At 41.5% G+C, this 24,334-nt stretch overlaps 1 protein-coding gene across 1 annotated transcript in view; it reads left to right on the top strand.

Moving 5' to 3' along the window:
* SYN2 (synapsin II) overlaps window positions 1-24,334 on the top strand; it is a 172,691-nt gene that overhangs the window by 143,433 nt on the left and 4,924 nt on the right. Inside the window, exons 10-11 of the mRNA XM_061472945.1 lie at window positions 5,522-5,671; window positions 21,581-21,641. Of these exons, the coding sequence (XP_061328929.1) occupies window positions 5,522-5,671; window positions 21,581-21,641 (211 nt within the window). The remainder of the gene's footprint in view (window positions 1-5,521; window positions 5,672-21,580; window positions 21,642-24,334) is intronic.

Here is a 24,334-nt window from a genome sequence, read left to right on the forward strand (position 1 = left end):
ATCCAGCTAAAATAGCTGATAAAGTCAGAAGTCTCTCCTTTTCTGTTCTGATATTAGAAATTTTGAACATTTAGGAGTCTAAAATTACTCTTTTGGTGATACAAAGCTACAGTTAAGACCACATCTATCAGCTAAGATTCCTATTTCCAAACCAAGGAGCATTCCTACATTTCCTAACAGGACTTAAAATAGCCTAATTATTCCTAATAGGACTTAATAAGAAAAAATTCATCTTTTTCAGTGAACTCTTCTGGGCCTTTTCTTTCTGTTTTGAGAGGAACAGATTGAATCCCCTGACATTTTCCAGACACCCTTCCAGAAATAATGACATCAGCTGTTCTTTTACGCAGAAAAGTCAATTATGTGCCGTAGTTAATGAAGGGGGCAAATGTGCTTTGCTAGGACACGAGTTTCCATTCGAACGGACCAGTAACTCTTGACCTGCATGAACAACATTAGTATTCTGGGCTCCTCCAAGGAACAGTCACTCACCATTTTTTTTCCCCATAATAGTTATGATTTCTGTATCCTTTGTCAAAACACCTGACAAATACCTTTTTATGTTTCAAATTAGCAACTACACTTCTTATACGTGACCATCTTAATGTTGTCTTTGATACCCAATGAACCATACTCTATTAATAAGGGGGTGAATACAGGTAAAATTCATTGTGATGTTCAACTGTTATTTTACAGATTAAACCAATCTGTTTTACACATTCCCTTCAAAGTCCTGGCATTTTTCTCAGAGATATCTATATATTTTACACAGTTTTTCAATCTACTGCTTTTGCAACATACAAATTCAGCTTCATGCAGGGACTTTGAAATCATTTCTTTGGTTTGTTTTCATTACAGATTAAACCAAGAGCATATAAATGTGTCTATAGGCACTGGATCCTTCATCTAGGAATGCTTGATTCACTTTCCCAGCTGTCCTTACTTTTAGTGCAGATGTTGTTCACCCACTACAGGAGGGATTGTAACACTTTCCTACCGGTCACCACGGAATTGCTGCTGTACTCTCCCCTCCCAACTCCTCAGGTGTGGTTACATTTCCAATTACAAACCATTCCTGCATCTCCTATCGAGGCCTCAGGGAAAGCCCCGGGATTACTTCATCTCCAGTCACTCCCTTACTTCTCAGAAGTCACAGCATCTTTTCTTACATCCCATCCAGTCTTCAATGACCACCTCAAACTATTAGTTTCTTGTAATGTCAGTTACTTTCCCCATACTTAGAGCTCTTAAATTAAAATCTGTATCAGCCTCTGCCTTTACAGTTTAAATGTTCACCACAGCTGGAGACATCCAGGTCCCAGAAAAAGCAGCACAGGGAAGTAACACGTGTAACACAGCAACACAGCCTGTTTGCTTCTCTTAGTCACAGACCAAAGCGTGGACCTTAAAAATTCCCCTGATTTGCAGTGAAACTCATTCCTCCTTGCTCTGCCTTACCAATCATTATCATATCTTCTGTATTTCATTTTTCTTTTCCATATGGAACCCATGTATCACTATTCTGTCAGACTCCTTGGGCACTGTGACTTGCAAGCCCTCTGTCTGGTCCAACGTGATCCTCTCGTACTGCAGCATCCTGACAAACCCTTTTTCTTCCACTGCATGACAAGAGTTCCTTACCTTTACGCTTCCTTCAGCTGCCCCAACTCTGTCTTTCCCTGCACCGTTTAGGCTGGGTCTTCATAAAGCTCTAAGCAAGGGATCATTCTGAATACTTACAGTATCAAACATACTGTGTAAGAGAACTGTGTCTGGGCAATGGCAGAGTAGTTTCTCCTTCAAACATGATGATCTCTTTGCAGTTACTGGTATCTTATAATTACCCTGGCTCCTTTAGTAATCCCATCCCATTGCCTTTCGTATTCATCAGAGTTAAACAGCATTTCTCATTCTTGCAGCCCAAATTTCAAGTATTTGCCTTAGCCACAGTAGCAGCAGAGGGCACTCATTAAAGGCCCTATCACTGAAAGGTGTTCTGTTTTGTCACAGTGTTGTGTTGAACTGAACATGTAGTTTCTGTTAGTACTGTCAGTCTCATAGTTTCATGCAAATATGTGTTAAGTGCATCTCAAAATGCAGTTTTTGGGTGGTAAGAGGAATTAATTCCATAGGATTGGTTACTGAAGTGTGTTATCAATGAAAGATAGAAGCGCTGTGAATTAAGTGAGTGTCATTAGAGTGCCCCATGGTTTTACTGGCATCTGCAAAAGTAATGTATTTGATTTTATGAATTACAGATGTCTTTTTTCTATGACATCTTCCTAGTGGAAACTGCAGGATTTTGAAGAGCTGAACGAGGTGCTGAGAGAAAAATAAAACCTGCCTGCTTTAAAATGGTATTTTAAAACTAGGACAGACTGTAAATAGACTGTTTGTAAACAGGATGCTCTGTGCATGTTTAAACTTTGTCAAGTCCTCTGAAGTGGGGGAGCTGGCAGTTTGACACTCCTGTTAGTCACTCACAGCTTTTAAAAACTGGTGGTGTTACCCAAAGTATGTTTTAATTCTTAAGGTCATTTATATAAAACATTACTGGTCGCTGCTAACTGTCATTACCTGTTTTACTAGGAAGGAAATTGGACTGCATTCTCTTAAAGACAAAAAGACAACAAAACCCTCCCGATGTGGAACAGTCACCTCGTTGTTAGCATCTTTGCCAAGGAATAGCAGGTTAAGGTCTCTCCGAGAGTCCCAGCAGCAGTAGCAGGAGGGGAGGCTGAGCCCATGCAGTGCTGGGTGTGAACTGGTGCTCTGCTTCCTCCCAGCACTCCCAGTGGTAAGGGCCCCTCCAGCTCCAGCAACCCATGACTTCCACTCCACCAGGCTGCCTCCCAGGTCCGGTCAGGTGTTGAACTGACCAACAATGTCCTGCAGTGGAACCGCTTTTAAGCCTTCCTGATCTTTTACTCAGCTATTTGTGACATTTCACTTTGGGAGCATCAGTGATCTTGATGACCTGGTGCCTTCCTTTCTCTTTATACACATTGGCTCCTATCCTCTACTCAGTAAAACACCAGAACACACCATAACTTCCTGTCATTCCAGACGTGGCACCTGACTCAGCACTTGTTCACTGTTAGGTTCCGTGTACCTTTGGCCAACAGTATTTGTTCAAGTCTGGCAGTCAGGGGATTTCAACAACATCAAAACCTGGCCAAGTGACAGAAGGTCATCAAGGGAACATGGCTGTGGTTTTTAATGCCATGAGCATTTGAATCCGCCTCAGGGCGTGAAAAGGGCAGCTATGCTTGAAAATACTGTCTTCAAGAAACAGAGCATCTCCTCCTCTGAAGCGGACATGAAGTTCTGAGCTCTCAAAGCTGCTTCTTTTTATCCCTAGCCATAGAACTGTGCTTCCCCCACATGTTCTGCTGAACACAGCAGTGTCTCCTAAAGAAAGTTTATATATAAACTTGGAGTCATAGAAGTATTTAAACCTAGCAATCTGGTCAGAACCCCGTCCTGCAGACCTTAATCCTGTCTAATCCCTTGGCAGGACCTTGCTTGAGGCAATTTGTTTCACAGGCATTCCAAATAATGATTTTAATGTAAGTGGAAGGTGAGCAAAGTGAGGTTTTCTTCACACAATTGTGAAGCACAGAACTGTTGCTTCTGTGGTTGGGTAAGGGGTGGGAAGGTTAATATAGTGAGAGGGGGAAAAACTCCTCTCTGAAAATCATATGTTTTGTACTGGACAACCAAACATCCGGTGCCCGTCACACTGCCATCAACGCATTCTAACAGTCAGTCATTAATAACACCCTGAAATAGGGTCTTGCCACACGATTTCAGCATCTTCCCTTCAACTACACAAGCTGGGGAGCTAACACAAATAGCCAAGGCACCAGCCTACAGCAGAATGCCCAACTGAGGAGCTGAGGGTCACCCTCTCTAGCCAAAATATCCCTGCCAGTTCCCAAAGCAGGGCTCTATTTCTGGTCCTTTTGCTAGGGATTGGATGGGAGTGAGAGAAGTTTAAAGTTTTCACTGGCCATTAGTACTTACATGTAAGTAGCTTGAGGCTGCAAGAGTCCTCCAGCACTCTTTTGACTCTGTTGGACCTTTTCAAGTCCCATTTACCTGCAGTAAAGAAGGAACTTCCGAAGCCAAAGAGATAGGGATTGTGCATTTTGCAAGTACCGAAACACCTTCGTAAAACTCACTGGTCCTTGTGCAGTTGGGCAGAAGCCAGGAGGATCCCTTGCTATTGATTCTTGCCTTCTTCACCCACCACCTTCTCTCTTACCAGCACAGCTGATGGGTGTCTGCTGCAGAATTTGCTACACTGGGGAGAAACCTTGGGTGAGGTTTGGCAGGTAGGCAGCTTTCCACAGCCTGAAAGATGGGCACAACCCAGTTCGTACAAAGACTCCTACTGGGTCAGATACAAGCACATCCATGCACTGTGTTACTGCTAATGTAGTCCAACTGCTGTATGCCTGGCAGCTCCTTCTTAATTATTAATACTATCATTTTTATTGTCACTTGTGATCCATAGCTATGAGAAACACCAGCATGCAGGGCTGCAGGTGCCTTGCCTTAATAGCCTTGACACGTACTGCAGAGGGATTGCGGCTTCGCAAGAGTGAATTAACTCCTCTTATTGTTGAAACAAAAATGGCCAGTGCCATTGTGAATAATAGTTGTGGTGGTTATGCTTTTATTTCCCCTGAAACAAACACAGATGCTCCCCAGGCAGGTGCACTGCAGAAGCAACAAGTGTTCTGTAGAAATAACAAATGCTTATAGCCCACTGAAGGGACTGAATTCAGGATGAGTTTTACTTATCTGAACAGCTGAATTAAATACTTGCTGAACACCAGTAGCCTGCACATTTAGAATGGAAATGTGCCCATTTTTCTTTGCCTCTCTGATATCCTGCTTTCTTTGTAGAAATACCTCTTTTTTTGCATCAGCTGCACTGCAGCCACATTGCTTTTCAGGAAGGCATATCAATAATAACAAGGTCTTATGTCAATTTTTATCCTTATCAGTACGGATCCAGTCTTCCCTAGCAGAAATCCAACACTAGCTGGGAAGATGGAGTTTTAGTTTGCATTTGCACGTTCTAATCAGCTGATGAACATGGTATGAGCCACAGAAATACCTAAGACAGAAGATATCCAGAGCTGTGACTTGGAGCACACGCAATTCCTTCAGTTGTTCAGCAGAGCACCGAATAGCCCAAGAAATCTCATGTTCCTTACCTGCTCTGCGCTTCCCACAGAGCGTGTATGCCCACGTGTCATCCTGAACCTGTCTGTTGCCTAGAGATTGGGAAGGGATGACACTGTAATGTTGCTGTTCTCCTGCTCCGCTGACCCACATCCTGCGCTCGGGCTTTTGCTTTTCTGATGTAACATACAGCATTCCTACAGACCTGTTTGACTTGGGTTAAAAACAGCTGTGCAAATAGGTGACCTGACACCTATTGAAGGACACGTGGGATAAGTTTACTGTGGTGCCTTCCCAATAGCTGACGTATGACCTTATTTTGCAGGTCATGGACTGTGCAATGCCTCTGATCGGTGAGCACCAGACTGAAGACCGGCAACATATAACTGAACTAGTCGTAAGCAAAATGAACCAAATGTTGTCCAAAACTCCTATACCATCTCCTCAGAGACCCACTGCCACGCAGCAGCCCCAGGTAGGAAACTTTTGATTGTAAAATAGGGCATCTTATTCCATAATTTTAAGCTCAAAGTTCTCCTCAAAGAATTTGGCTGGAAAACTGTGCAGACATACCTTCAACTACAAGGATTAAAGAACTTCTCGACATGTTTTATAGGTTTGTAGTATTAAATGAGATCATCTCCAGATATAATCAAGAACTGGAAGTGTTGGTGTGTTTTTACCAGTAAAATGATAACTGGATTCAGTGAATTGCCAGGCTTTCTACTGTTTCGTTCCAGTTACATCTGTAATGGAAATAATAAGAAGCACTGTCATAGACAATCTCTGCCCTGACGATGTCAGAAAGAATACTAAGGCAATAGTTACTGTTCTCGTAAGAAATGAATTACATGATAAACTTTTGTGTGCTGCAATTCACAGAAATACCTTACAGACCTAGGAACTTCCTGAAATATGTTTAGCATACTGGAAAACTAGTGTCTAAGGTTGAAAAGAGATGGATTTCACTTGTTTTATCTTACATGGCCTGATAGTTAAAGTGTGGGGATGCAGAATTCTGCCCTAGCCTTACTACCGGCTGGCTTTCAGACTTTGGAAATCATCTTTGTGTTTCCATTTCCATGCTTGGGAAATGTGAAGTTTATTTTATTGGTCCTTTAAATAACTTCTGAGAGTGTGGTGTTTTTGTAAAAGGCTCTAAAAAGTAAAAGTTTTGCCTTGGAATTGGAGAGACAGGATTTGATGGGTGGACTATTAGATGGTTAGGGAACTGGCCAGATGACTTTGTCCAGAGTTAAGAGTCAATGGTTCAGTGTTCAAATGGAAACCAGGAACAAGCGGTGTCCCTCAAGGGTCAGTACTGAGACCAGTCCTGTTTAACATCTTCATTAATGACATACGTAGCGGCATTGAGTGCACCCTCAGCAAGTCTGCAGAGGACACCAAGCTGAGTGATGCTGTTGACATGCTGGAGGAAAGGGCTGCTGTCCATTCTGCCCCTCTGCTGCGCTCTGGGGAGACCCCCCCTGCAGTCCTGGTCCAGCTCTGGGGCAGCAGCACAAGAGGGACGTGGAGATGTTGGAGCGAGGCCAGAGGAGGCCACGGAGATGCTGTGAGGGCTGGAGCAGCTCTGCTCTGGAGCCAGGCTGAGAGAGCTGGGCTGGGGCAGCCTGGAGAAGAGAAGGGTCCGAGGTCAGACTAGATGATTTAGTCTGTTAGATCTAGTCTAGACTTAAAGTTCTGTTCTAACCAAAGCATTCTGGCATTCTATGATTCTTTGGAAAGTGCTGTATAAATGCTAAGTAGCATCTTTTATATTTTCATAGCTGGCCGCAGGTCTGATCAAAGAGCAGCATTATCAGCTACTTCTTCTAATATACTGAAGGGACAAACCATGACAATGCAGTCTGAGAAGAAACTACTAAGGACTGTATTGCTCCTCTGTACCAGTGCAGCTCCATGGTAATCAGTTAAGGAACAGAAGGAGCCAAACTGTAATACAGGAATTACCAAGCCTAAATCAAGAATCTTTTTTTACTCCCAGTAGGCTCCACAGCAGGTAAACAATTTGAAACCAATTTTGTGGCATACCTCAGACAGACTAGTTCTTGAGGCAGAATGACTAATTTGTTCTTCAAATATATCATCAGGCTTTAAGTTATAAAAATACACCATCCCACATAAAAAAGTGGTGTGGCTTCTATTTATATTACAGCCACTTGAAACTAAGCACAAAATTGTTTCAGCCACCGAACCACATACAATGGAGAAGTTTCCATCCAACATGACTCAAGTCCATTGTAAAGGGCACTGAAAAAGAAAGTCTAGAGGGGAAAAAAATAAATCACCTTATACCAAATTACAGTTTCTTTTGGGGCTAGTAAATGAGCTGTATATTAAAATGAAGCAAAGAGTCAAATTTAGAGTTGCCTAGAGCATACAAGTTAACATAAATCTGAACTTAAAACAGTAATAGACATTATTGTAACATTCGTCGGTTCATTTGGAAGTCATTTGGAGAGCTTGATAGTTCACATTCTGAGGATAAAAATACAATGCCTTGAGGATGTCTGATTCCTGGATTTTAAAGGTGGCAAGGGAGCAGGGATGTTTGTGACTACTGGTGTTATCAAAAGCAGTGTTGTGTGTAAATGAAGGTTTTACTAGTTGCCAAAGAAAAAGCTGCCTATGTAAGTCCAGGATGAAAATAAGACATAAAGACATCTTAAGCAAGTTCTGAATTCCTCAGTCATTGCTGTCACTCATCGTGTCCATGAAAAGGGCTTTTCACTCTTAAAGAAAAAAGTTGGGGATGACCCCAAAGTATTTTTCCCCGGCTTCTGAGTGTCTATTGGATTGCTAGTTTAGGTTTCTGAAGAAATCAGCCCTTGCTAATGGCAAAAGGATGTTATTCAACACTAATCCTCTTTTCCTTATCCTATCCTTAAGTTCCGGATTGCAGTTGATCAAAGATATCCCAAGATATCCCTTTGGAATACATGCAGTATTTAGTAGTTGTCCTCTCAGTTAACCAGACTGTGCTTCCTTAAATTTTTCCCTGTTCTATTATCTACCAGTTTACAACAGACAAAGGGGATCCGAGTTTCTGCAGAAGATAGTTTGCAAATACCCATCAATCTTCCTAGCTTTAAATGACAACTATGAAACAGATCTGTAGTCTTTAAATCAGGTATCTTCTCATGTGCACTTAATTTTCAGATGGGTTGTTTTCCCAAGAACAAGACCAGCCTGTTAAAACAAGCTGTGCTTTTCATCTTTGAACAGCCTTTTCCTTTTCTAATCTGAGAAATCAGTTCTTTTGCTTGGGAAATACAGTCCATTCATCTCTGTGGCAGGGGGATATTGCATATTTCTACAGGTCACATAAAATGCAAAGCCAGTAATTTATCCCAAATCAACTATGCGCATATGTACGTGTGGTCTTAGAAACCAAAGTAATATAAATATCAAAGAGTAATCTGTGTGTTTTGCTACTTCTGCTTTTAAAGGAACAGTTTACAGTCAATAGTACAGCTGTAGGTGTGCCATGGCTTGAATTCCCTTATTATCTGTGTGGAGTTTAAAAATCATTCATCATCTCCGCACTGCTGTGGCACTGGGTGCACCCTGTCTAAGAGAATGCTTCAGTTTATGACTGCCCACAGTGGGCAGCACTATTCCAATTAACTATCCATCAGAAAACAAATCAGTGATTAGGAAAATAAGGCTTTGTTTAGAGCAAGGAAGCCAAATCTTGATGGAAATGATTGGCCTTGCAATGTGTTCTGAAGGCCAGCAAAGTTCTCTCTGTCAGAGTTCCAGAGGGAGCAAATGCCAAAGGCAGGGACCTCGGACAACAGGCTTGCTTATGTTGAAACCTTGGAAGTGCAGATCCTGTGATTCTTAAACCCATTAGATCTATGATCTGTGCTATCAGATACATTGAGGTTATTTAAATAGCTATTTTGAACATGACATTTTTACTGATTTATCTGTAAACGCTCGGACAGGCTCTGCTGGTACCCAGAGAGCCTGTGCAGGAGGGAAGCTGTGCTTTGCAGCTTGGGGTCCTGCACCTCTCACCGCCCGCAGCCAGCAAACTGTGTCTCAGCTTTCCCCCGGTGGTCCCACACTACAGATCACTGTGTGCCTTTGACAGCAGGACTGAACTGTGTTGGGGCAGAAAGGGCTCTTGACAGGATTCAAAGCTTGCCAGTTTTGCTCTCATCAGCTACTTTACAAGTGCTCCCACCACAAAGAAAAGTGAGAGTCCCTGGGCACTTCTGGAAAAGTTCTACCTGATAGAACTACATACGGTCAAAGAAGTTGTTTCTGTTTCATTTGAAACCATGACAACTTGTTTTACTCGCAACCACGATGAAAATATATGGTAGGACTTTATGTGGGAATATGATTCTCATACGAGTTTTCCATGAGACAAGCCTGCTGTGCTTGCAGGCAATAAAATGGGGGAAATCTGAATTTCCATCTTTTGTAACCTCTTTGCACGCTCTGACAGATCTTTTGAGAGGCCTTTTTCAGACTTTCCCCCAAAAAGCCAACCAGTATGTGCAACTACCCAGTGAAGTGTTGTAGCCTGTGGAACCCCTTATCTCTTTCTCCATCTGTTGATAGGAACGATCACTGCCAAAACTTCTGCTGCCCGGATGTGCAAAACCCTGCAGGTGGTTGCTCAGTGCAGGGTGTTTCATGCTTGTATATAAGAAAAGATTAGTAAAGCATCTAAGCAATGATAGTAAAACATCTCTTCAGAGCTGCGTATCAGGTCATGAAATGAATTGTGTTAAACTAAATTCTCTGTAGAACATTACATTGTGCATTAGAATTACCATAAAATGCAAATGGTTAGGGTCATGTTAGCAATTGAAGCTAAGGAAAATCATATGAGGAAAATGCTATTCCAGTACAGCTCTGTTGAGACCATGTTGCATTATCCACAAAAGGACAAGGAATTTGTTATACTTAATGGAAGGAGGAAATCTGTGCACACAATATCCCTCATGACTTAAGATCACAAAGAGCACAGCACTCCCAGCTACATCCTGGTTCTGGTTGATTTAAACGAAAGGAGTAGCACCCCAGCACTAAACCAATGCACAAGGCAGAAGCAGAGAGGACAGTACTTTAATCGTTTTGAGCCTAGAAAAGCAGAATATGAAGTGTTTAATTTCCTAACACTCTTGTCTAGAATGTGTTAATACCTTCTCACTCCTCACCCGCAGGGAAGTTCAGTACGATTGCACCACGTTCAGTAGAGACGAGGGTCAAGGAGCCCTTACTCAGCTATCTTCAGCTCTAAAGAGCTGGTTTGATTTAATTCCGTTTTTCCTGTTTTTCTCTTTTCTTACTCATTCTTCATTCCCTGACCCCTTACACGATCTGAGCCACAGTTTTCTCCAGTTTTATTTTTCAATGTTCAGAGAGAAAATTGAACTGAATGTGAGCACTGTGGAGATAACAAAAAGTATTACCTCCAGAGAGAAAAGCAGACCGTTGTCAAATTACCTGTTCTTGGGCTTCCATAAGAGTAGTCACAGTTCTGTTACCTTCCACCTCTTGGATTTACTTGTTCTTTAATATATATATATGGAAAGCTACTTACAGTGAGTAGCAATTTGTTTCATAGAATCCCAGCCTGGTTTGTGTTGGAAGGGACCTTAAAGCCCATCCAGTTCCAACCCCTGCCACAGGCAGGGACACCTTCCACTAGAGCAGCTTGCTCCAAGCCCCTGTGTCCAACCTGGCCTTGAACACTGCCAGGGATGGGGCAGCCACAGCTTCTCTGGGCACCCTGTGCCAGCGCCTCAGCACCCTCACAGGGAAGAGCTGGAACCATTAATTAGGGCAAAAGGAACAAGGCCATGACAGGTAGGTTTGCTTTGTGTGATCCTTCTCAGTCTGTGCTCAGTCTACGTGCTTTAACCAGACCATGTTCATACCACCAGTTAACATCCTCCTCGAGACTTTTCTTTCTGTCATGCTCCCCTGGCACTTACTTGCAGGAACATATTTTTCTTCCTCATGTCTGGAAGGAGAGGCTGCCTAACAAATAAACAGACCACACTAAAGCATTCTGCATGGATGAGGGTAAATACAGAGTTTCAGTATTGGCATCTGAGCATCCTGCTGAACTGGTGCAAAGCAAATCGTTCCCTGGTGTAGTTACATCTATACTAACAGGCAGCAGGAGTAATTTAAGAACAGCTTGCCTTAAGAAGATTGCTAAATGATTTCATGATCCCTAAAATCATATGTGGTATATTTCTTTATTTTAGGATGACATATAAATAGGAGATAAATGGCAGCTATGGCATCACAGAATCATAGAACCATAGAATAGTCTGGGTTGGAAAGGACCTGAAGATCATCAAGTTCCAACCCCCCTGCCATGGGCAGGGACACCTCACACTAAACCATCTCACCCAAGGCTCTGTCCAACCTGGCCTTGAACACTGCCAGGGATGGAGCATTCACAGCTTCCCTGGGCAACCCATCCCAGTGCCTCAGCACCCTCACAGGAAAGAATTTCCTCCTTATATCCAGTCTAAACTTCTCCTGTTTAAGTTTGAACCCGTTACCCCTTGTCCTATCACTACAGTCCCTAATGAAGAGTCCCTCCCCAGCATCCCTATAGGCCCCCTTCAGATACTGTAAAGCTGACATACCCAGGTCTGTGTGGCATAATGCCTGATGGAAGCCAAGATCCTGAATAGAGCCCAGGGATTAACCTGACTTTCTCTGTCCTCTGGGCAGGGGAGCACAAAGACCCTGGAAAAAGTCTGACAGGATTTTACTGTACTGCTATATGCCTCTTTAACTGTTTACCTTTCCAAACACATTGGTTTACCCTATAGAAACAGGGCACTATATCTTGTCAGTATACAAGTAGTAGATCTCTGTAGATACTAACTGAGCATCTTCTGTAGTCTGCATTAGCAATCAATAAGGTTTTTTCTGTTCATTGTTTGCCTCACAATGTCTGTAAGCATTTTGCCAGTGACCAGTGCCTACAAACAAAATGAAAGTCGTTATTGTTTGCCATTTACATGATCCATCAGCCTAAAAGTTCTTTTAGATCACAGTCCCTAGTAGCCAAAATACTTTCCATATTAAAATGCTCATGGAGTTATTGTTGTGACTTAAAGGAAAATTAGGCAGGCAGCAGCAAGATGAATCGAAAACATCATAATCAAAACTCATAGGGAATAATGAATATTGCTGGGACGTGCACACAGCCCAGAACACAACTGCAATACCTTTCGAAGGTTCTAGAAGCCACCAGCCCTTCTGAAAGCTGTCACCTTGGAGAGGTTTTGGGAATACTGAAGGGATTCTCTTGACCCCTTTTACTGCAGCGAGCGTTGGTTATGTGAAGCCCAGCGACATCTTGTGGCTTCCTCTCTTGTGGGAGTCCTGATTTTGAGAGTTCCGGATTATTTCGCATTGCAACGTATTCCAGCGTATTCCAGAAGGTGCGGCACATTCAACAAGGAATTGGGCATACTGTTAACAAATATTACGTGCTCCCTATTTTAAAATCATGTTATGCATTTATTTCAATATGGAATAATTTTAATGTGCTGCCTTAACGTGGACAAATATATCAGTGTATACAGATACACACACAGTGTTCAGCTGTTTCTATTTGGAAGAGGAGATGCTTATTGTAGTCAAAGCGGGCTTTTAACCTTTTAGTTATTTTATATTTGTGAAAATGCAACAGCTCTTATCCTTTTAGATCCTCATATAAATGTATGGAATTAAGGAAAGCAGAAGAAAATAAACACATATGGACCCTGAGCTCACCACATCCCGGCAGCAGGCCACAGTGGAGGCACGCTCCGTTCCAGGAGGACTTACACCAGTCAAGTTTATCACAAGTATATAATGATGGAGGGGTTGGGGTTTTTCTACACCAAGGATGTTTTGTCGACCTTTTGAGTAAGAGACACCTATTCAGGGCAGATGTTCTTCATGTACGTGACAGAGATCACAACAGAGACTCAGACTTGAACTGCTGGATGAAGGATGGCCGTATATTTAAAACAGTGGCTATTTCATGACACAAAGCTTGATTTATTTGAAGCATTTGGACTTAACATTCAAGTATTATATTAAAACTAGAGTTCATGTAGGGGAATGCATCCTGAGACTTTTAATGCTGACAGTAACTAAAAAACAGTGGGACAAGCACACAGATGTTGAGCAGAGATTTTACTAACAAGTTGATCGTGAAAGTTAAGATAACCTATTCTAAAACACTTACTGGGATCCTGTACCAGTAGATGGAGTCATTACTAAGGGAGGTACATAGGTATTGCTCAATTCTGTTGCTTATTTAGTCTTACAGAAGTAAGCTAAATAGCTTGCTGGATATTTGCTTGTGATAAATGCCTACATAAACGGTTCTGGTTGTTAGCTGTGAATGTATCCACTCACTGAAGATGGTTAAATCAAAACACTAGTAACTGCTTATCTCTCTTAGCTTGTTTTCAGTAATGCGCCAAGATCTAAACAAGTGTGCCTTTACAATGCCCTTTTTGAAGGGGTCTGATGCTATTTAGACTGTAAGAGAGAATAAACTAAGGGGCATTAATAAAGGTTTAGGATTATTAGGCAGAATTTCTCCTGACATCAACAGGAATTTGTCCCTGCGGACAAGCCAAGCAAAACTTGGTAAGAGAAAGAGCTGCTCACAGAAGTGCTCATTAGAAGAGAAGCCCAAAGGAAAAGCTCCACCAGCAACCTGACAGAGTCAAGCTTCAGGACCAGGGTGATTAGGGTGGCTTCGGTCTCCTGTAGCATCCTGCAGTGCTTTAGCCTCAGTGCTAATAATGGTATGATACAGAAGGTAACAAAATGCTAGCTAAAACTGAAGAACAGAACAAGTGTTAGTGGTTAATAGATACTTTTCCCCATTTATTATAAACACAACAACAGCACTTCTTTTCTTGTCTTCATTCACACAATAAATGTTGCTTTTGTTAACTTTTGTATTATCTTCTGTCAGATGATCTTCTCAGCACCTCCCAGTGTACCAGTTGTATTGGCAGAAGCAGACACTATCTTTGGGAAGTCTGGAACTCCATGGTGACTACCCTCAAAGTAGTGCAAAGAACAAAGAGAACATGTAATGTTTAAGTCATCATGAGCCCACCGCTAGCGAGTAGCCTGTATGTTTCTAGTAGACTTGGGTGAGAAATAGCTTTTTGTCCCACAGGCATTTTGTGGAAGACTTCAAAACATGTCCTCGTCCCATTGCAGAGCAAACCCAGCCTTCACAAAACCGAAACAAGGGAAAAAAAGTAATCCCATCCTTTCAGAACAGGCAGCGGCTGCCACGTACACAAATAGAAAAGGAAGGGTCTACCTTAGACCTCTCTGCTTTTGTCTTTAAAACCATATAACAGAATTTTGACTTTTTTATTTGATCTTGTTTTCCACCTGTTTATACTCTCTGATACTGTTTATTTCAGCTGAACCCAACAGAAATACCTTTTACTGTTTGGAGGCTTTTCCTTGCCCTCCTTTCCTTTCCCACTGGGCTGGGGGTTCCTCTCTATTTTTTGTTATCATTCTCTGTCCCTACTTGACTCTGAAATTTGATTTCTCTGACCTTAAAATCCTAACCTGTTAAGCAAAGCTGTTAGGCTTTACTCCGTGTTTAACCTGAAAGGCTTCTGTCCTGTTCCCCAGCAGTCGTTGCCACCGTTTATTTTGGGGAAGGGCCATGTGCTAAATATGTGTTAGAATTCCACTGTTCTGCCACAGTGGTGCAGTGCTGTTAAGATAAATCAGGGATTATAAGACTGCGCTTGAGTCAGCTTCTTCCAGCTTTTTTCCAGACTCCCTTGTTTCAAAGCAGGAATTTCCAGATCAGTACTGGATCCTTGTGGCTCAAGGTGAAGTTGTGTGGCTCTTAATCTCTTGGTGTTCATGCAAATATCACTTGCCATCCATCCCGTATGTACAAACAAACCCCCCAAAAACCAGACAAGCAAAATCTGTTGCGCTTTGCTTTACGACTGGAGGAGCAGATGCAGCATTAGCATCAGCCAGCCTCAAAGTCCCGGCATTCAAGGATCAAAACATTCCTTACAACTTCAAGCAGCAGGACGGGATTTTGACGCTGTCAAGCCCCAGGGGGTCCCTTATGGTCCAGTTACAGAGAGGTGTCTGTGCACACTGAGAAAGGTGTAAGGTAGCTGCACACTTCTAGATCCCTTGTGCCACTTGCATTTGCCTGTCCGTGTGGTGTCCGCTGCTTTAGCACACAGGGGGAGCTCTCTCCTATCACATAGCCCACGCATTCCTTCCTTGCCTGTTGGAAAGAGCTGCTCGAGAGCTGCTGAGCAGCTGCATGCTTTTAATGCTTCCTTTGCAAAAACAGAAGTTGAAATCTGGCTTCTTCAAGCAAGAACTGCAATAAAATACGGCTGCATCCTTGTCCATTAGAATTCCTGACTGGTTGTGAAAGGGACCTAGGTTCAGCAGGAGATGCTACTTAAGAAATTCCTTTTCCCTAAAAGTCGACATCCTGCTTCTCTAGAAGGCTCATCTCTGCACGGTGGGATTATTGTTATTCAGCAGCATAATAGAAATTAGGGCTGAAATGGACAAAGGGAGGTCGCCTGTGTGGGTATCTCAGGGACAGTACTGGAGCCGTGAGTCCATACCAGGGTGCTCATATTGATACCGTATGTAAGAATATTCAAGAAGGAAGCTGCTTCTAGGAAGTAGTCAGTTATCTGGCAATGGAAAACAGTCTGCAGAATCTAAGTTAAAATACTTTTTGGTGGCCTTTTTCAGTGCATTTTGTAAGTACTATTCCAGGTGAAAATGCCACTGTGTCTGCTCTTTGCAGCCATTTCCCTTCTTACTCAGAGGCAGATCTTGATAGGTTTTGCACAGGTAGTTTGGGAAGTTGCTAGAGCCGTGGTTGAAGCTGCTCTAAATTTGCAGGTTCTTTATCACGACTTCAGCATGAAGAAACCTTAGGCTGGCATCTGTTTTTCTGAGAGTATCTTTTCCATGCAGATTTCCTCAGTGGAGAAGGGCAAAGCTGAACACTGGTACTCCAAAAAAAACCATAAAAAGCAGAAGCCATCTGCTCTCTGGCTGCCCCTTTGCATAAGGTGAAGGTGACTTCTTTGAAGGTGTTCCTTAACACTTCTCTCCACTGTAACTGTAACTGGGTCTGATTCACTGCCTTTCCTAGTCCATAGGGAATATATAATGCAATAAATAGCAAAACCTCTGTAGTCCTGCTCAGCACCACTGCAACACAGCGAAGCAGATACATCACCTATGTGATCACCTATTCACCCGGCTGCTAGGTACGGCTGCTGTACTCACTACACATTAGATGGATAAAGCAGTAAGCAACAAGGTGCCAAGGAGTTTCTTATTTTTGGATATTTCCTATCAGAAAGCCACTTCAACATCTCACTGCTTTGCTAAATTATACAGCATTTGCTCATTTCCAGTTTTGCTCAGTTTCTACCCCTTCCCCCTTGGTTCATGTTGTCCTTTAGTCTAACTTACTTTGTCCAGTTCTTCACCACTACAGTATATTTATAAAAAGGAACTGTTCTGCAGTCAAGCCTTCATTTTGCTAGACTGAGCAAGACATATGTTTCCAAATGCTGTAGGGATAGGCTCTTCCATCTGCCTGGTCAGCTTACCTTTGGCTTTTGAGGGGTGATGTCAGTGACACACAGCATCATGCCTAACATCTACTGGGAATATTTCACTGACTGTGTGATAAAGTGCTGGGGTTTTTCAGTCTTTCCCATTAGCTTTCAGTTGGTGAGCTCTGCATTTCTGACAGATGCATTTTACTGGGCCATAAATAAATTATTTTGGACATAGCATTTAATTTGCTGGTTTCTTCATTTTTAAACTCTGCTGATCAATGATTTCATTGTTTCTTTAGGATATTTTTGTCCTGCAGTCTTCCAACTCTGTATCATCTACAGCTTTTAGTAGCGCACACCTGTTTTTTCTGTGCCAGCTTGAGTTCAGTTATATCCTTCCCATGACTTTTCCTTCAATAACTGTGTATCTCCTCAGTAGTTATTTCCTTACCCACAGTGTAATTCCCTTAGTATTAGTGCTTAAGCTTCTCCAGTGTAACTCGTACATTTCCAGTTGTTACAGATACCTGCTATGGAATCCTGCATGTCATGAGTCAGCTGGTTTTGATTTCTGAGATGAAGAATATCTTGTCGGACCAATATGAGCCCAGGAAGAGCTTTGATTTTTGCCTCCATCTCATTTTTAGCTTTTATCCCACCTGGCACCTTGCCCTTGCTCCTGTATTTATCATAATCTCTGACACTTCAAACATTCATTTACTATTGACACCCCACTTAAATTATCTGAATTACCTCTCTCCTGAGCAATCACGTTTTTTCTTACTTCTCCTGTTACTTAATTGTTTCCCTATTTATTCTGGTTCCTTTATGAGCTGTAACTCAGTTCATCTTTTGGCAATTCTCAGTGAATCCCTCTACTTCTTAACCCGAAAAGCATGACTTTCCCTTCAAATATTGAAATACCTACGAAAAGCTTCTATCGTGGCATTGCAAAGAAAACTAAACAGAACCCCGAACCAATGATACAGGCTCCAACTACAGCCCACAAAATCTTCACATTCAGCCAAATCAAAATCCATTTTTGCGGGACTCAGTTTAGCATCTCTTTTGCCCAGGGGCTGTTTTTCTGCCAAGTTGCTGCTTTTGCTCCCACCCATTTCCACATTCTTCAGACTATTCAAAACTCAAGTATATATGAATGCAGTCTGCATTTATATAAATGTACAAGGTAGAAAAAGAAGTAATGCCACTGATGAGATTCTAATACAACACGCTTTGAAGAACAAACAGTTCTTTCCTCCAGCTCTACCCCTAAAATTTAAAGGAGACTGAGGTAAGTGTGGAAAGGAAGGAAGTGCCACGGAGACATCTGGAGACATCTATCTTCTAGATAAGTAGTGGGGTTTCTGCTTTGGCTATAATTAACTTGGCTGATATTCTCAAAGACCATTATGCAACCAAAGCATCAATTGTTATACCCAGAGCTGAGAAATCACTATGGTATACTTGCAGCAGTGGCTTAGAGGTTTCCATAAGTAAGGTTGTATTTCTCTTTTAGAACAGCTGTATAAACAGTAAATCCCCTTGGTAAAGGAGAGCTTCCATAATCAGTTCTATATAGTGTTACTATCAACATCAGCAATCCCTTCTCGTTGGGGAATTTGGATGTGATATGAAAGTTGTGTTGCATAAAATGAAAACCAAAAGGACTCCTTACAACAGCAGTTACCACACCTCACTTAGGTAATCCTAAACATACTAAACACTGTCATTTCTGTCTCCTGTATTACTAATTCTGTTCTTCAGCATCCGAATAAGAATCTGTTCAGGGTCATTTCCCATGATAGATGCTGCATTCTAATCCTTAATTCCTGCAGTGTTTGAACTAAGCAATAGGCAAGTTCGTAGATCAGAACTGCACTACAGGAAAACATGTTTGTGCTAAAAGAAAGAGGGAGGAGGGTGAGCTTCTAGGCTGGGCAACAAAGGGAAAAAAGGAAAGAAAAAAAACCCACGAGGGGTGAATACATCTGCAGGACAGGTCTAGTCCAGCATCTCTGTTCAGATTGTGTTGCCTATAAGGAGTTAGCAGCTCTTACAATTACATTGGCACACCATCTTGGAGAGGTGAGAAGTAACAGTCTGTAGTTAATTTGCCAACAGCTGGTGTTTTAGAAGAAGCCTGGATTTTATTAAAGGCCTTGGCTCAGGGCAGCAAACAAGACTGGTTCAAAGCCTGTCTTTAATATCAAGTATCAAGGTTTCTGACTGTCTGAAAGAGGGACTCTTGAAAAGGCCTGGATTACTCCAGACCACTGAGCAACCATGAGTAAGAGTTCTCAATTAGGAATGTAATGCTAATGAGTCTTTTTGGGTCAGCCTGGGTGGGTTGGCTAATTAGCCAAAGCAATATACCCATGTGATTGGCCTGGAGTGTGGGTGAGGTTCCTGGAAGCACCAGGTGATAGATGGTGAAAAAAAGGGATGTGTGGGTGGTAAATCAGGACAGCTGCAGTGAGTGGCTGGTGAGGGGAAGCACATCTTCAGCAGCGCCTTCCGAGTGGGGAGGTAAGGAGTGGCTCTGTGAGGGTTATCGAAGGCTTCATTTAGAAGATGATTTCTGTGTAAGATAGAGAGATATGCAGGTTGCATGATGTTGCCGTGTCAAGTCAGCGACGTGGCGTGTGCGATAAACCCCAAGACCAGTGCGAGAGCAAATGGCAGGTTTGCTTCAGCCTCAAGGCATGGAGGAGATGGAGGCCCTGCAGATGTTGTTTTACTGTTAAAGGAGATGTGAATTTAAACTGCTTCCCTCTGGTTTCAGTGTCTGAATAAATAATGAGTTTTACCTACAGAATCCTTTAGTTTTGTTTTAGTAGAATAGCAACACTCAGATTCACCCTAGTCACCCTGTGGCAGCACAGAGAGCCCTGCAAAGGGTTTACAGCCTTTTGCAAGGGTAGGAAGTCTGTCACATGGGGATCAGGGTAGTGCTCCATATGAAATTAGGCATGCTTTCTAACAGAAGTTACATGATCTGTTTGGTCCTCCAGAAAGAAACCCTCGGATGTCCTTAGGCCGAGGTATTAACGCTTTCCCTTTAAGGGCAGGCTCCATGTGTCACACTCCACCACCAGAGATGAGCACTCAGATGCCCTGAAGGCTGTGTGGAGGCTGCCAGGTGCCTCAGAACAATGGTACTAGAATATGAAAGGAGTTATCTCCTCCAGGGCAACTTTTCAAGGTTTGGAAGAATCTGGGTTAATTCCCCCAGTATCCAAGGAGTTACTGATGTAAATGCGTATTGTTTCAGCGTGCCACAACTGCATTATACAGAACAGATACCACAAACACTCAGCCTGAAACATGCATAGGATAGAATGGCACCTTTACATGTGGCTCAGAAAATTAGAGGAAGGAGAGAAACAAAACAGAGCAGACTTTGACCCACGCTAAAGCACTTTGAAATTTTCTAATGGCTGTGTCTTTTCCTTATGAAATTTTCTTCTACATATCTTCATCCTTACAGTGATGCTTATCAAGGCCAGTTAATGTAAGGATCAGATTTCGCCTCATTCATTTTATAGTTGTCACTTCTACTCCTCATTTAGTCTTAAGAAGGTTGGTAACTGAATAATACGAGTTTTGGACCTACCCTATGTCCTTTTATTTGTGTAGTTAAAGCAAAGCGCTTTGGGACAGCTGCATAGGATAGTGGTGTTGTCTTGTGGCATTTATAATGTGCAACTTCTAGGAGCTGTGCAGGAGTTCACATCGCTGTAAGTTTCATTTCTATAGTTCTAAGATCAAATACAAATACACCAGGAAAAAAAGCCCAGTGAGCTTTGCAAGAAACACGCTTAATTAATTTTACATTTACTGTTTAATACATTCTGGGATTTTTTCCCTCTTGACAGATGGCAATTTAATTTCTGGATCCTTAAAAATACCCCAAGCTCTCCAATGAGTTAACATATTTCACTTTTCAAACTATTAGAGATGGGCTTAAGACAAAGTTTGGATTCAAATAGTGATGTTCCCAGAGGGTGTTCTGCTCCAAGGTTTTGGTTCAGGCCCATCTTTTCCTCTCGACAAGTATACATTTGAAAAGGATACTGCCAAATAAATCTCCTGGTTTGAAAAGTTAAGTATTCCATGTGTTTCTAATAGCGTGTTAGATGGAGTAGCATGAAGTAACTTCAATTATTTTTGTTATTTGTCCATGGGTTTTGCTTCCTTCTTTCATTTTGCTTAGCAAAACAGCCAACCTACAGTAGTCCATCTCCCTGCCCATTTACAGTCAGTGAATCAAAGCGAAACTAGCACTAGCAAACAAATCTGTGCTAGTGCTTCCAGATGAGAGTGAATGCAATTAAAAAGAAATTATTCCTTAAATTACACAAAAGCGTTTGTCGAAGTCCATTTTCTCTTCAGTCTATCCAAAGAAAGCAAGCAGAAGCAGTAAGAGACAGGAAAGTTGTTCAAGGTGCTAGGAACTGAAGAAAGACTGTACACAAATGAGGTAAGATTTGAGAAGGCACTCCTTAGATCATGATCATATGCTGCAAAGGGAAGAACAAGGGGGTTTGAAGAACTTGGCTTTGGATTAGTCCAGGATTCATATATCATGTCAGACAGCAACTAAATTAGAAAATGTTATCTGGAATAAATTAAAAGTATATATTGAGCCCCAACCAATAAAGAGATTTCTAATGGAAATAAAGACAAATTAGCAGGGAATTGGAACTAAGCTACTCTAATTTTTTTTGTTTTTCTTCTCTTCTGTTTTCCAATGTGTTTTCCAGAGTGGATCACTGAAGGAGCCAGAGCCAAACAAAATCCCACCTCAGCGACCACCACCTCAAGGTTGTTTACAGTACATTCTCGACTGTAATGGCGTTGCAGTAGGACCAAAACAAGTCCAGGCTACTTAAATAATTGAGACTAAAAGCAAGGGTTAAAGCAAAAAAAAAGCAGAATGAAAAAAGAATCAAACACCCAATCTTAAAAGCAAACGTACCAGTTTTGTTCGATTTTCGCATTGTTTCAGTGCTGACCTGGACTGTGTTTTTTCTATGCAGTGTCAACTATACCGTCTGGTTGTTTACTTGTTCATGTCTGTGCGTGTAATGCTTACCTACCTTTCTCTGTAAAATCTGTGATTTCAGGGCTGTTGTCAACAGTGTACAAAGAATGTGCCTCTTTAGAGCCCAGTGCAACTGACGTTATGGATGGTTAGACAGTATTTTTGAGTATTCTATATCGTTAAGTAAAATGCCACCAGGTTCAAATCGAAATACTTTTGCTTACTCTGTGAGTGTGTGCACACTGTACTCATAGCCTTTATTTTTTTGTGCGTGTGCATGACCTAATAGATAGGTGATCCAGAGATATTTTTAAAAGTCTAGAGTCGAATTTGCTGGTGAGGCTTTTTATTTATAATTTTATAAAGTTTATTAACATTTGAGTTAGGCGCAACTGGAAGTCTAATATTTTAGTGACTCCGTAAGATACAGTTCTTCCCAAGGAATATTTAAAATAGCTTCTATTTTACATACTGGTATTCATATTTTTAGTATTCTACATTAAATTATTAGCTACAAAGCTATGTAAATGGGCCACCTATGTGCAATATCTCAGTGAAAGTGTGAGTATTTTATGTATCCTATTTTGATTAAGTAGTACCTTTTGTTGTTATTCTGAATTAGTAATCAATGGAGATTTTTAATGAAAACTAATGCAAAGACTTTCAAAAATCTGATGCTTACCTAAGTGTTAAATCCCAGATTATTTGGTGGGAAGTACCTCAAGGACTGTTAAACTTCCTGTAAGAGCTCTTTTTGTTTCAAGCACTGAGATGTTAGGCGATGGCAGACCAACCAAGGTTCCTTTAACCAGCTGGGGATCTTGCCCTTTGGTTGGAATGCAAGACAAAAACGTCAGTGGTTTTCTTTATAAACTCAGGTCTCTTACTTTAAACCTAGAAATATCCAGATAGCAAGAAAGAAAATTCAGTCCCAATGTTATCCACATAAACAGGGTTTATAGTCATTGCTTGACAAGAAACATGGCAAAAGACTCGAGATGCCTGACGACTGCTGGATTTTCTGTAGGTAAATGATTTCTGCTTTTTGCATAACAGATTTGAACTGTAGCATTATGAAAAATGCACAGGCAGGCAGTTGATCTGCTGTGAGAAGTCTGGCCTAGACTCACAAGCTGCACACTGCTAGCATACCAGAAAGCTTAGTTGCAAGTGAGCCACAGAACTATAATTTGAATCTTGAATATGTACAAAGATGAGTAGTGGCCATGAGTTTAGTGCAAACAATTTTGTTTAAAGGGAAAACAGCCTTATGTTGGACTTCTGTTTTCCCTACAAACACTGGAAAAAATTATCAGTGAGACTCATCATTCGTAGTGTTTCTTTCATTTGTACAAGCTGGCTGGTAAGATGAGAATTAATTATTAGCTATTTAAATGTTTGTGGTGAGTGCTACTGTTTACTACCTATCAGTAAATTACATGAATATTTTGCTTTAGTGATCAGCATTTGTCTGGGTCAGTGATCATTCCAATGATGGCATTGGCTATTTTGGTCTATATTAAGAAAAATCCACTTAGAATCAGGTTCACAAATCCTTACCTCCAGACACCGTAAGAAGGAATAAACCATACTGCCCTGGGGTGGAGAAATGAATCTGATGATTGATTTTCATTTAAAGCAGTTGGTATTTTTTGCATGTAGTAGTACAAGTATTCACAAGTGCTTTTCACACGACACTGGTGAGTTGTGTGTGCAAAGAAGAGATGTGTGTTTCAGATAGGATTTCAGCTTGTTGACTGTAAAGGATTTACAAGGGCACACACGATTACTACATACCACAGACGAGAAGCAAGCCAAAATGTCTCTCTGCATGTAAGCATGCTTAGGTGCAATATTGTGGGTAACAGGGAACAGATGTTTTACAGTGTAGGCTTAATGTTCAGTTTTGTTGAGTTATTTTTGGTAAAAGTTTCTTTCATGATTGTTGCCTTTTGTACAACCCAGCTGCAAGAAAGTGAGCAAATGCTGGAAATGTGACAGCAGTATATCTTTTATGTGAAATATCTTGTACAGCTTAATGTGCAATAAAAGAAAGTTATATCTGTCTTCAGTGTAAAGTTTCTGGCATTCAAGCCTGTATGTACAAGTGGGGGAAAGAAACCTTTCTGGGTTTCAATGCTGAGTGAAAGGAGACTAATAAGAAAGTGATCTTTATTAAGATGTTGCAAGACCATGTTATCACCTTCAAATATTTCCTACAAAAGCGGTTCAAATTAATAAACAATGAAGGCACATTCCTTAACATACAGTACGTGCTATTTATCTTTCTACACCACAACACGCTGCTACAACTGTATTAAAACTGATTGAAGCATTAGTACGTGCTGTTCCCAGACATACACACTGGAATCTCCTCTAGCAAGTGGAGAGCAAACTATAATAGCAATTTCCAAAACCCAAACCCTAATAATGATCACGTATTGCAGCAGGACTTTCAGCGATGAAGGGTTTC

The sequence above is a fragment of the Pezoporus flaviventris genome, unplaced genomic scaffold (assembly GCF_033815535.1).
Source record: "Pezoporus flaviventris isolate CSIRO_AGI_PZ_B2104156 unplaced genomic scaffold, CSIRO_AGI_Pfla_v1 ptg000073l, whole genome shotgun sequence".
NCBI lineage: Eukaryota > Metazoa > Chordata > Aves > Psittaciformes > Psittacidae > Pezoporus > Pezoporus flaviventris.